This window comes from Homalodisca vitripennis, unplaced genomic scaffold (genome assembly GCF_021130785.1).
Source record: "Homalodisca vitripennis isolate AUS2020 unplaced genomic scaffold, UT_GWSS_2.1 ScUCBcl_2705;HRSCAF=7726, whole genome shotgun sequence".
Classification (NCBI taxonomy): Eukaryota; Metazoa; Arthropoda; class Insecta; order Hemiptera; family Cicadellidae; genus Homalodisca; species Homalodisca vitripennis.
The window spans coordinates 100,139-113,282 of NW_025778873.1; the positions used below are offsets into that span (position 1 = coordinate 100,139).

Genomic DNA, 13,144 nt, shown 5'->3' on the forward strand with positions numbered 1-13,144 from the left:
CAGTGTTTTTTGCTGTGATTAATTAGGATGAAAACTGCTTTGGGTAGCTAGAGATACTATGATTAGAAACTTGGAACTCCAAATAATAACAGTAATTCATATATGATAGTCTTGGTCCTCGTTTTAGCCTTCCGAACTTATTCTAGCTGATGTATTACGTACTGCATGCATGAATTCTGAAAACAAAAGCTTTGAATGATCTAAAGTAATTTATCTGTCCTTTGATGTTTTCATGGATATTAAGTAGTTTTTGTACGTACGTTTCACGTGTTTACCTAAATTTCTTCTTACCAATATTGCTTATTTACGTAAACACAAGTACTTACATTAACATGGGCTCTTTTTATGTAAATGCATACCCACACATACATTACATGTTGGTTTAATGAAATTAATTTTGTTTAGTTTTTTTTTTAAACAAGCATTTATTAGGCAGTTGCTCAATATACTAACCAACTTAAAAGTTATTTAGTATGCATATATTATCCAACTTGATATCAACTTATTGTATATAGTGGTTTACACACATATGTATTAATTAAGATATTTCAATTGGGTATTATATTGTTTTACTTACTGCAGCTGCAAAATTAACATTGCTTATTTTTGACATAAATTAGTACTTACTTTAAATATATTCTATGCGTTATCTAAGTAACTGATAAAAGAAGGTACAAGGATAATCCCCTTGAACATGAAATGGTGTTAAAAAGTTGGATTAAATGCATACCTAAACCTAATTTTCATGACCAAGTTTACTTAACATTTATTACATTTACAGAGGTAATAATATTCCATAAAGTTAGATAAACTGAACAATCAGCATTCATCCAGAGCAATAAAACAGCAAAATATTCTTTAAAAGCGTTGTATTATACATCTTTACTGATGGTACAGGAAACAATCGAATCCGTCTCATTTCCTATTCTGTTCCTTCGAGTTGGCTACTGGATGAAAGATGTTACAGTCTGATTCTGTTGTCATATAATATCGGCGCTACTACAACAAAGTGTTTAGTTCCTTTGACATTTGTAAAAGGAAAGCAAAGAAGAAATATTACAAATTCTCTTTTTATAAACGACAATCCTCTTCTAAACCTGTAAGAGCCGTCTATAAAACTTAAATTGGAGGTCAACGGCTTAAAAATGAATTCCGAACCACCACCAATGGCCGGGCAGGCGGGCTGCTTGCACGCACAGGATCGCTCAGCGGCCACGCATCCAAGCAGCAGTCACGCTCGACGTTGCTTGATATATGTTGTGAAATATAACAGTACGTTTCGAGAATTGAAATCCACCCTCTTACTCAAGTTTTAAAAAAGTCTAACACTTATGGTCAAACTTGCAATGAAACTTAAAGTGGAAAGTGCGGCAATGAACTTGCCTACTATTATACAACATTAGTGGCACAATAATATCAGGTATTATGAAGCTAATACTATTCATTATAACATAATATAGTAAACATTATGTTAACAAAATAAAAAAGATAGACTGTTCATTTAGGCTGAGTTAAATCATACTAGACTTTCATATTATTATTTAAGATCAGAACTAAGAATGCGTACGCAGTTGTGGTACTTAATCTAGCTAAGGGGATTAGCTGTTGTCTTGAAATTGATTTATTGCAACTCCAAGCTTCCCACACACTGGGCATCGTGTGCTCCCATTGAATTGCTTTTCCAAAAATACCCGTTTATTGGTAGTTATTACACTGCAATGTAACAGCTAAAGTTAGGTTATATGTATGTATGACGAAAAACGAATTTATAAAATTTCAAAGAATAAAATAGGTAACTCCTTACCCAAAAAATTGTTATAAAAATATAAATATATACGCAATAAGTTTATATTTCTACTGCATTTATTCCAAGTATAATGTAACACGTTTTATATAAGTTTTATTTTGATATTAATATTTCACAATAGTGCGACTACTTAAAAATATATTCCTTTTTTAGATATACTAGTTTTTGAAATGATTCAAACAACTTCTGATAAGACGCTTTACTGCAACCTAGAGTTTCAATATCTTAACATTTTTTGATAATTAGATTGTTATTTAAATTAGCGCCGTTTAGTTTTAAACATTTGAAATTGGAGTTAAACGTTCTCAAACCGTCACATTTAATCTATTTGTAACCCAAATGTTAATTTTACAAAGAAGTTTCATGTAATAATCTTGTAAATAAATAATTAATTCCAAAAATGTTTAAAAATTACAAAGTACCTATTGTAGAAATTAAATCGTATTGCTCGAAACTTTACAGTGTAAAGTGTTTCTCGTGCGAATAAACATAAATGGATTAATAAAAAATGTTAAGAGACGTCCATGGGAAACATGGAATGTTATACGCACACCAAAAACTAATACGAAGTTATTTAAAACATTCACGAATAACATTGATTGTTCAATGAATAGCAATTCCTTCACTTCAGAATTGTATAAAATTGGTTAAAACTTTCTTAAGTGTTTTTATGAATACAAATTTGGTATTTCTGTAAATGCTCGATATATTTTCAAATATTATTCAAATACCACAAAGATGTTGAGAAGCAACGCTACTGGTACAATGTCTGAAATACAATCTTCAATACTGTAAGTACCCCATGATTTCAATAATAGAACATAAGTAATATAGTTGGGTTCATTTTATTTCTTCCCATATCCGCTAAATATTATTTATCCTCATATCCGCTACAAATTTATGAGAGCTTCCTGTTTACATGAAAAACCCCAAAGATGATGAGTTTTAGAGACATTATATATAAAAAAGGAAACCAATGAGGAATTTTTTTAAGATTTTCTAATCTCATAATTATGCGTAGGAAGTACTTTATATTATTCAATGTAATAAATCATACTGATGCAGTTTATACAAATTAATAGACCAAATACTAAGACAAGAGTCAATTACTGTTGCCATAAATATAAACTTTTTGATCAATTTTCTTGATTGTGCCAACAAGGCAAACACAGCGTTTGGGTCGAAACTATAATTCACTCTAAACAGGGCTGATACACGTGCAAATCCAAGTAAATTGTTTGCGACACCTCGGGTAACGGTTACTTTCTTTATAATAATTTTGGGTTAATTATTAATAGTTAAGTTCAGTCTAATCAGTATTTTTCTGAAGTTATAGTAACCCAAAATACAACATATATGTACATGCATTGACTATTAAAAATATATGTAGACCTGTTTCAGTAATAAAAGTTTACTGGTGTAATAAGCACAGTAAGCGTTCTGCCTACATGAGCATCTTTATATTTTAATTGAGTGTATCTTTCTTACCACTGCACATTTCATAGCAATAAACCTTTGTATTAATTACTAATTGCTGTTTCAGAATAGGAAACGATATATTTGCTGTTTCACCTTTAAGTGGGCATTAAAAATAATGTTTCACTTATTAATCACATGATCGCAATTGAAAAAAAAACTGAACGATCTTGAACAACTTTTAGTAGTAATTATTATTTCAATAGCTTTTTAGTAGTAAGATATTTAAATAGAGAATAAATGATGATGAACTGCAGTAAATGGGACATAGATAATTATGAACTACACAAACACGTGCAATCTTTGTATATAAAGCAGTGAAAATCAGACGTTCATTATCAACTACAGTCCCTGTTTTTGGGTAAGTTAATATAAGCTAACTTACCACTTTATTTTTAATAGTTGATACTGTAAACAGGGTGTACATTAATTACAACTACTAGTTTACCAGAAACTTATTTTTGGAGGGCTTACATTAAAAATGGACATCCTTACAGAATGATAAATTCCTGTAAATGCTTATAAAGGGAAGTATATGGTTTTAGTGTTGAGGCGTTAGCCTAAAGTGCCTTAAACTATATGATTAATTAGATTTGTTAGCTTTATGCCTAAATTTTCAACTAATCACATAATTAAGTTGTTTACAAATATTGTTTGAATAAATACAAGACTCAATTTAAAAATATATATATATATATATATATATATATATATATATATATATATATATATATATATATATAGTGTGTGTGTGTGTGTGTGTGTGTGTGTGTGTGTGTGTGTGTGTGTGTGTGTGTGTGTGTGTGTGTGTTTCAAACATCACTTAATAAGAAAAAGGTAAAAGCTTAATTTTTTCGATATATCTCGAACTGAGTGAATGCAAAAGTTAAAGTGAAGTTTTAGATATGTTACACACATAAAAATATGTTTCATGAATATCTAACAACATGACTATTTTCAATTTTGTATTAGTAGTTTCTAGATTAAACAATATTTCTGGTCTTGCATTTGTTGCATGATACTGGTCATCTGCTGCCATTCAACTTTTAAATTGGCACACCAGAGCTTCAGATAGTTCTGAAGCGTACATAAATACAGCTTTTAAAATTGGACCAAAATAATTGGTGTTAGAATAATATAAATTATACATATTGATTCCTTGTATATTTTTTAAGTTTATAGTAAAAATGTTAAAAGACATTTTAAAAAATGGCCCACTTATTGCACCTTTATTATTACAAAAGAAAGATTTTTCATAATTATTTAAAAGTTATTTATGGGGTGATATGAGAGCCTTAACAAGCTCAGTGCATTTTCCAGCTCCAACTTCTCCCATTTTGAAATTATTGACGTATATCTCTGTGTCGCAATGAAACCATGATGTGGTATATTGTGCTAGTCGTGAGCCTCATCAACCGCAGACCTGTTTCATCTGCTTTTACTCCAATTATGTTACTTACGACATAGATCTGTCTGTTGCAGTGAAACCATGATGTGGTCTGTATTGCTATTCGTGACTCTCTGCATGGTCCTAATGGAGGTTATCCCATCCTCTCAACTACCAGCTGAGGATAATGAAATGTTCGCCTTCCAAAATGGACATTTAGGAGACGGGCCGCCTGGTAAAAGAGATGTGAGTTTTGGTAGGTACTCAAATTAGTAATATTAATACACACTAAGTACTTTATAATATGATGGCATAATTTAAACAATAATATACCCAGTGCAGAGCTAAATATCTCCTTAAAAATGTCTTGTTAAAAGAACTGAGCAAAAGTTTACGAAAGGTGCTGTTAGAGTATTAAATTTTCAGTTTTTGAGGATAATGATATGTTCGCTTTTCCAGATGGGCAATCAGGAGACGGGCCACCTGGTAAAAGAGATGTGAGGTTTGGTAGGTATTAAAATTAGTAATATTAATACAAACTAAGTACTTTATAGTATGATAGCGTAATTTCAACAATAACATATACAGTGCAGAGCTAAATATCTCCTTAACAATTGTCTTGGTAACAGAAATGAACTAAATTTTACGAAAAGACGCCGTAAGAATATTAAATTTTCAGTTTCTGAGGATAATGATAATTATGTTCGCTTTTCCAGATGGGCAATCCGGAGACGGGCCACCTGGTAAAAGAGATGTGAGTGATGGTAAGTATTCAAATTATTAGTATTAATACAGACTAAGTACTTTATAATGCGATAGCATAATTTAAACCATAGTATATACGGTGGAGAGCTTAATATCCCCGCAAAAATTGACTTGTTAACAGAAGTGAGCTAAACGTTACGAAGAGGCGCTATAAAATTCTTATATTGCTTAGTCCTAATTAGATACTAAATTGAAGTATATTTTTTGTAAAATTTTTTAGCACTTGTAAGTCTATAATTCTTAAGAGGGAATGGGAACCTAGTTTACGATTACGTGATTGTCGGATAAACCTCATTCCTCAAGGTAAACGCATTACACCTATTCAGCTACGGTTAGTGTATGTTACGTTAGGTTATAGGTAATGATAGATTGGTTTTTGTTAGCTTACGTGTGATAACGTAATTTACACGTAGGTGATATTCACTGCTGATTTACCAGCGCTGATAAATCCATATCTTGTGATGTTAGCTTCTCACTTTTGGAAAATCGTAAAATAATTATCGTTTGATTTTTACTAATAGTTCCCTTCTTATATACATTTTTATTTCTATGTAAACATTTAAAAATATTCTTCGTATTATATTCTGATTTGAATATTGTTGAACATGGAATTTATTTGTTAAAATACTATTGTGTTATGTTTTTAATTCTTGGTTTGGCTCCTGTTTCTAGGTTTAATTAAATCAGTGTGTTAATGATAAAGAGTTCTAGGATCTCAACAATTAAAAAATGAACACTGGGTTTCCTGTTTTATTTAAACATAGAACTACTTGGAAGGGAATTGAGGCAGATTAATATTATTATAATATATTATATAACTGTATATATTATATTGAGAATCGCCTCGTATCGGCATTGAAAAATAAATGGCTGCGTAAATAGCGGATATTCATACGGTAGGCAGTTGAAAAGTATGTTTTATCCAAAATAGTATAAAACTTGACATATGTAACTTAATTATTTATTTAAATTGTATTGTCAATTTTTTATATCTTACGTAACTCCTACTTATTATTTCTTTATTTATATTTTTCTGGTAACACTAGCTTAATTCGTAAATTTTAAGGGAAATAAAAGCGATAAAAAATTTAAATAAATTAATAATTATTCTTGTCTGAAATTTTTGCCTTTTAAAATTTGTTATTAATTTAACATTTAAGTTCAAATGTTATAAAATATTTACATACCAAAATTAGTTTCATGTAATTATAAGTGCATGATGTAATGAATCTCTGTTAAAAATAGGAAAAAATTGTTTAATCAACAGTCGAGAACAGAAAATATCCTTAGTATCATTGCCCTCATGTGAACTAGTAGCACAAGATTGACCACGAGATGTCATAGTTCTAGGCCTATGGTGTATCTCTGTGCATTTTCTCATGTTCCATGTACTTTGTTACGTATAATCAAGATGAAACTTTTACAATTAGAACAATTTATTACCAATCGCAGTCAGACGCCAGTACATCCTCCGGAGTCTCGGCTGTGTTGGCCTAAAGCCACGGTACCCAACAAAATAGTATTACAGTAGCTCAAGACTGGCCTTATTGTATTGCAGCTCTAATCCAACTTATGCTTGTTTTTCTTGGCCTTGATACTTGTACTTTTTGAACAATACTGTATAATCACGGTGAAGTTTTATAGAAATAGTTAACGACAAGGGCAGACTATTGCACGGAGAGGATTGTTGGCCTCCGTCATTGTGCAGAAGACGTTAGTAACTGTAACAGCTCAAGACTGGCCTTATTGTATTGCAGCTCTAATCCAACTTATGCTTGTTTGTTCTTAGCCTTGACACTTGTACTTTTGTGAAAAATACTGTATAATCACGGTGAAGTTTTATAGAAATAGTTAACGACGAGGGCATACTATTGCACGGAGAGGATTGCTGGCCTCCGTCATTGTGCAGAAGACGTTAGTACTGTAGCAGCTCAAGACTGGCCTTATTGTATTGCAGCTCTAATCCAACTTATGCTTGTTTTTCTTAGCCTTGATAGTTGTACTTTGCGATCAATACTGTATAATCACGGATGAAGCTTTATAGAAATAGTTAACGACGAGGGCAGACTATTGCACGGAGAGGATTGTTGGCCTCCGTCATTGTGCAGAAGACGTTAGTAACGTAACAGCTCAAGACTGGCCTTATTGTATTGCAGCTCTAATCCAACTTATGGTTGTTTTGTTCTTAGCCTTGATACTTGCATTTTGCGAAAAATACTGTATAATCACGATGAAAAGCTTTATAGAAATAGTTAACGACGAGGGCAGACTGTTGCACGGAGAGGATTGCTGGCCTCCGTCATTGTGCAGAAGACGTTAGTACTGTAACAGCTCAAGACTGCCCTTATTGTATTGCAGCTCTAATCCAACTTATGCTTGTTTTTTCTTAGCCTTGATAGTTGCACTTTGCGATCAATACTGTATAATCACGATGAAGCTTTATAGAAATAGTTAACGACAAGGGCAGACTGTTGCACGGAAAGAATTGTTGGCCTCCGTCATTGTGCAGAAGACGTTAGTAACGTAACAGCTCAAGACTAACCTTATTGTACTGCAGCTCTAATCCAACTTATGCTTGTTTTTTCTTAGCCTTGATACTTGCACTTTGCGATCAATACTGTATAATCACGATGAAGCTTTATAGAAATAGTTAACGACAAGGGCAGACTGTTGCACGGAGAGGATTGTTGGCCTCCGTCATTGTGCAGAAGACGTTAGTAACGTAACAGCTTCAAGACTGGCCTTATTGTATTGCAGCTCTAATCCAACTTATGCTTGTTGTTCTTAGCCTTGATAGCCTTGATATTTTGTGTAAATCAATACCGTATAATCACGGTGAAAATTTATAGAAATAAAGTTAACGAAAAGGGCAGACTGTTGCACGGAGAGGATTGTTGGCCTCCGTCATTGTGCAGAAGACGTTAGTAACGTAACAGCTCATGACTAACCATTGTATTGCAGCATTAGCCTTGATACTTGTATTTTGTGAAAAATACTGTATAATCACGGTGAAAAATTTATAGAAATAAATAACGACGAGGGCATACTATTGCTCGGAGAGGACTGGCCTCCGTCATTGTACGTTAGTACTGTAGCAGCTCAAGACTGCCCTTATTGTATTGCAGCTCTAATCTAACTTATGCTTGTTTTTTCTTAGCCTATATACTTGTACTTTGCGATCAATACTGTATAATAACGATGAAGTTTTATAGAAATAGTTAACGAAAAGGGCAGACTGTTGCACGGAGAGGACTGCTGGCCTCCGTCATTGTGCAGAAGACGTTAGTACTGTAACAGCTCAAGACTGGCCTTATTGTATTGCAGCACTAATCCAACTTATGCTTGTTTGTTCTTAGCCTTGATACTTGTAATTTGTCAAAAATACTGTATAATGACGATTATGTTTTATATAAATAGTTAACGACAAGGGCAGACTGTTGCACGGAAAGGATTGTTGGCCTCGGGCATTTTGCTTACGACGTTAGAACTGTAGCAGCTCAAGATTGGCCTTGAATCGCACCACTAAGCCCACGTTCTGCTTGTGTGTAACTTTGCCTTAGTCTATAAACTTTGTGAATAATTCTGTTTAAGAATTGCTAGTTATTTTTTCCTTGTATTGATCATAGATGTAATATTTTATACTATCATGATAATGGAGACGTTTTTTAGTCACCTTGCAATCCTGAATGTTTTTTCAATAATTTCTTCATTATCTCTGTACAATATATACGAGGAAGACCAGTATCTAAGTAATCTTATAGCCTGGCTATACTTATTATGTTAATACATTGTGGGAGTCGAAGCTAATTGTGAACGCCTCAAAGGTACTATCGCACGAAACACCGCCAGCTCATGGCACAATATTAATTATTCGTGATTGATCACATTGGTAGCAAACACGCTTAGAGCTTTTTCAAACATTCAGTCCCATTTTCTGAAGTGAGGATATAACCAAGATTTAACCTGCAGTATCTCGTCTCCCTGCTTTGTTTGAGGAGAGGGTACCAAAGACTAAATACAGAGTGCTGCGTTTATCTCCGTTAAAGTGTGGATCACATAGAGGATAATTGATACACCGTTTCTACGGTTGTATATTTAAAGTTAGCTATGACTATCTACTGTGGAGACACTATCAATGTTGAAAAACAAGCCTCTCCACCATCGGCATTTACGGTAAATCGGTGTCTGTGTAAACATACACGCAAGAAAGTATTAGCCTGGCTTCCAGATAAAAATGGACTGCATTATCGGTCGCTGGTTGTTAGGCTGGTATATTTTCCGGACAGAAATATTCTATTTCATAGCTATGCTTCCCGTAATGGAACAGGATCCTGCTCCGGTTTTCCGGTCTATGTAAAACTCTACTTTTTAATAATTTTAGTACTAGCAACGAAATAATGTATTGGGAATTGACACTCCACTCAAACGCTCAATCGTTATTGCTTGGTAGCTTAAAACTTTAGGAGAGGAGTGTGAAGTCAGACTCCTTATATTATGTAAGAAATGAGAAATTATCAAAAGTATTTTATATTATTCTTCAAATTTGTTACGTGTTATGTAATGGGAATCGCTGAGTTTGCATGCCAATACTTTAACTCTATATAGCTTGTTTCATTTTCGATTTATCCTGTGGACAGATAAACAAACAATCGTACAGGAAAGAAATGTTAACATTCACGGTGACCTAAAAGAGAGATCGTGTGAGCTTACATAGTATTAGGCTTCTATGACGCTTGGTCTAATTCAATGTTTGGACAGCACCATAATATAATTCATTTTGCCTATGTATAAACCTCATGCTAGGTTTTTTATCAGTACTCAAATAACATTTCTGGTAAGCAAACGAGGGTACTACCACAAAGGTGTGCAATGGAATCTTATATTGCCAGTAACTTCCAACATTAAGCACAATATATTATAATATATATTTCTACTCTGATTTTAAATGTGGCATTACAATATCACATGATAGTACACAGTTTGTTGAAATGTTTAATAATTCACCAATCAAAGTTGCAAATAACAAGCAAAAATATTCGCTCTGCTAAATCCGTACTATTGACCTGCACTTATATCAAACGCAGTGACGCAGTTATGATTGGAAAAGCAGGATTTATGTGAGTGTTGAGTTTAGCTCCACTTTACCTTTCTCATATGTGCAGCAACTGAAATCAACCGTCTTCCACACAAGCAAATCTTACTTGAAATCAAATCTTCTAAACAGTACACAGCTATGGTGAGAAGGATGATTCAGTGAGGCTGTGAATGTTAGGTGTTAAACCGATGCGGGGATTTCCTTTTAACTTTTTTTTTTTTTATCGCCGAATATTTTTGGATTGCTTTCGAGGAGCATGACTCGAGATTTAAGAAGTCTGCAACAGCATCAGATTTTAGACGCTGCACTAAGAAGAAGGTGAACTCGAGCTAAAGTCAACATACGTATTGACTCAGTCCTTCCCATCTTATCTGCGTTATTAAGATTCAGTAGCTCCACCGTGCTTTTGGATCGTGTCAGTCAACATCATAGTGCTTTTAGTTGTGCACCTGATGAGACATGAGTATATAGGGTGCGTAATGAAAATAATGACCATTATCTGGAAAATACATCATTTAATCATCCGATTGATAAAAATGGTAAAATACTTCAAAATAGTCTCCTCCTGCATCAATAAACCTGCGTAGACAATTCTGCCACGCTTGGAAGCACCCTGGAACTCCTTCACTGGAACGCCTCTCAGTACTCTTATAACTTCAGCTTGGAGGTTTCCCACTGAATCCCAGTGCTTTCCCATCAGCTCTCTCTTCAGTCGGTGGAACAAAACAAAATCACACATAGCTATGTCAGGGCTGTAAGTAGATTGGGGCACCATGGAGGTCTTGTTCTTGGTAGGGTAGTTGGCAACTACGAATGCTATGTGGCTGGGGGCATTTTCGTGGTGGAGCTTGAAGATGACTTTAATATCAGGCCGGACGTGGGCGATCTTGCATTTCAGTCTCAAGCACCTCCAGACAAAGGACTGCGTTGACAGTTTTTCCTTGCGGTACAAACTCAAAATGGACGATTTCTCAAACGTCAAAGAAGACTAACAGCATTATTTTGATACGAGACATGTTCATGTGAACTTTTTGGGGTTCGGGAGAGGATTGTGTGTTATTCTCCAAAACGACTTATTTTATTTCGTCATGAAACTGAAATTTCATTATTATCATTTAAAAAGAGGAATTTTAATATTTAAATTTAGTATTAGAATCTAATTATGCATTTCTAATATTGCATAATTTAAATTTGCCCGTTATTATCTCTTGTACTGTGAAAGAGAGCTCTGGCGTGGATTTCTGTAACTAATAGAATGAGTTACAGATTTCAAGAACAAATTTAGGTCACAACTGTTTGGTATTGTTTTTAATTTTTGAAATATATCAATCAAACCAAAAATAATCATTTTTTTATATCTTAAATAAACATCAACGAGTAATGTGAACTGATTACGAATTTTTTGCTTACTAGCAACGCTAGAAAGATTGTTGTAAAACACAAATTAGAAAATGCCTCTCATAACAATATATACATATTTTCTTTTTATTACGCGAAAAATTCAAATATCTATTGGTGTTTATTCAATACGAAATATTGTAAACTGATTCTCCCTGTACTCTTTGGGTACTAAGAGGATTATACATAGCACCTAACACGAATTAGTAGCTTTTACACAAAACTTAAAAATACAGTGTATTAACTATATTTAATTTGTACTTATGTTAGCGCTACATATAAACTACTAATAATCGCTAAAACTAGGATGTAAACTGCTTTGTATAACGAGAAATAGCAAGTAAAAACTATGATTAAAATTAAATTAAAGTTACTCATCCTTGTAAGTCCTGGTCCTGGTCCTGCTTCTGGCCAATCATCGTGTACCTGGTGCTACTTCCACGACTAGCTGTGAGTTGAAGGAAATTTGAAAAATGCAGCGCCATAAAACTTTAGACTTATTTTAAAACATTAAATTATAAATGCTATTTTGTTTCCATGGATATAAAATAATATTTTACTGAAACTGCTGCTTACGTTTTAGCTGTCCCTTATATTGCTGACGTCACGACTACTAATAACGCTAAACTTTTGTTGTATGATTACCCCAACACATAAATTTTAGAGGCACAAATGGGTAAATAAAACTGAACTATAAAGATTCTTATAAGTTTTTTCCCCGTCTCTGATAAATGTGTAACATTATTTTTGTTTGGATGCAATATCCAGGGAAACTTTACGACATGACATCTTTTACTATTTCTAATTATTCTACAATACGCGACACGACATGACATTTGGAAACTTCATTTCCGAATTTAAAAAAAAGGATAAAACTGAATACAAAAATTTAAAACATCATTTTAAAATTTAACCAATCACTAAATCCCTCTATGAGGCCTGGGGCGAGTTGTAATAGTATACAATCAAATTAATGTACACAAACTGGGTTGAGTTTCTTTTTAAGTGAAGTTATCTTTAAATTTGAAATATTTTTAATTTAATATTCTCAGGAATACATAATTATCCCAATTAAGTTCTGTACAATAATATTACGTTTACAAAAATAATCAAATTTATAATTTATTATTTTCGTCAACGGTAAAAAAGATAGCGCCACATAAAAATATTGTTGATCTTAACACGGTTAAGCTTTTAAAACCTAACAAAAAACAAT

General features: G+C 33.2%; 1 protein-coding gene across 4 annotated transcripts; it reads left to right on the forward strand.

The window, feature by feature from the left end:
- The first annotated feature begins 3,539 nt into the window (after nucleotides 1–3,539).
- LOC124372220 lies at nucleotides 3,540–9,025 on the forward strand. Of its 4 annotated transcripts, XM_046830589.1 has the most exons (5): nucleotides 3,540–3,644; nucleotides 4,766–4,926; nucleotides 5,130–5,177; nucleotides 5,387–5,434; nucleotides 8,648–8,806. In XM_046830589.1, the coding sequence occupies exons 2-5, from the start codon at nucleotides 4,773–4,775 to the stop codon at nucleotides 8,719–8,721; spliced, it is 324 nt and encodes a 107-aa protein (XP_046686545.1). In that variant the 5' UTR covers nucleotides 3,540–3,644; nucleotides 4,766–4,772; the 3' UTR covers nucleotides 8,722–8,806. The 4 variants fall into 4 exon arrangements, with proteins under 4 accessions (XP_046686545.1, XP_046686546.1, XP_046686549.1 ...); XM_046830590.1 differs by lacking the exons at nucleotides 3,540–3,644; nucleotides 8,648–8,806 and adding an exon at nucleotides 8,853–9,025; XM_046830593.1 differs by lacking the exons at nucleotides 3,540–3,644; nucleotides 5,130–5,177; nucleotides 8,648–8,806 and adding an exon at nucleotides 8,853–9,025.
- Nucleotides 9,026–13,144: the final 4,119 nt, after the last annotated feature.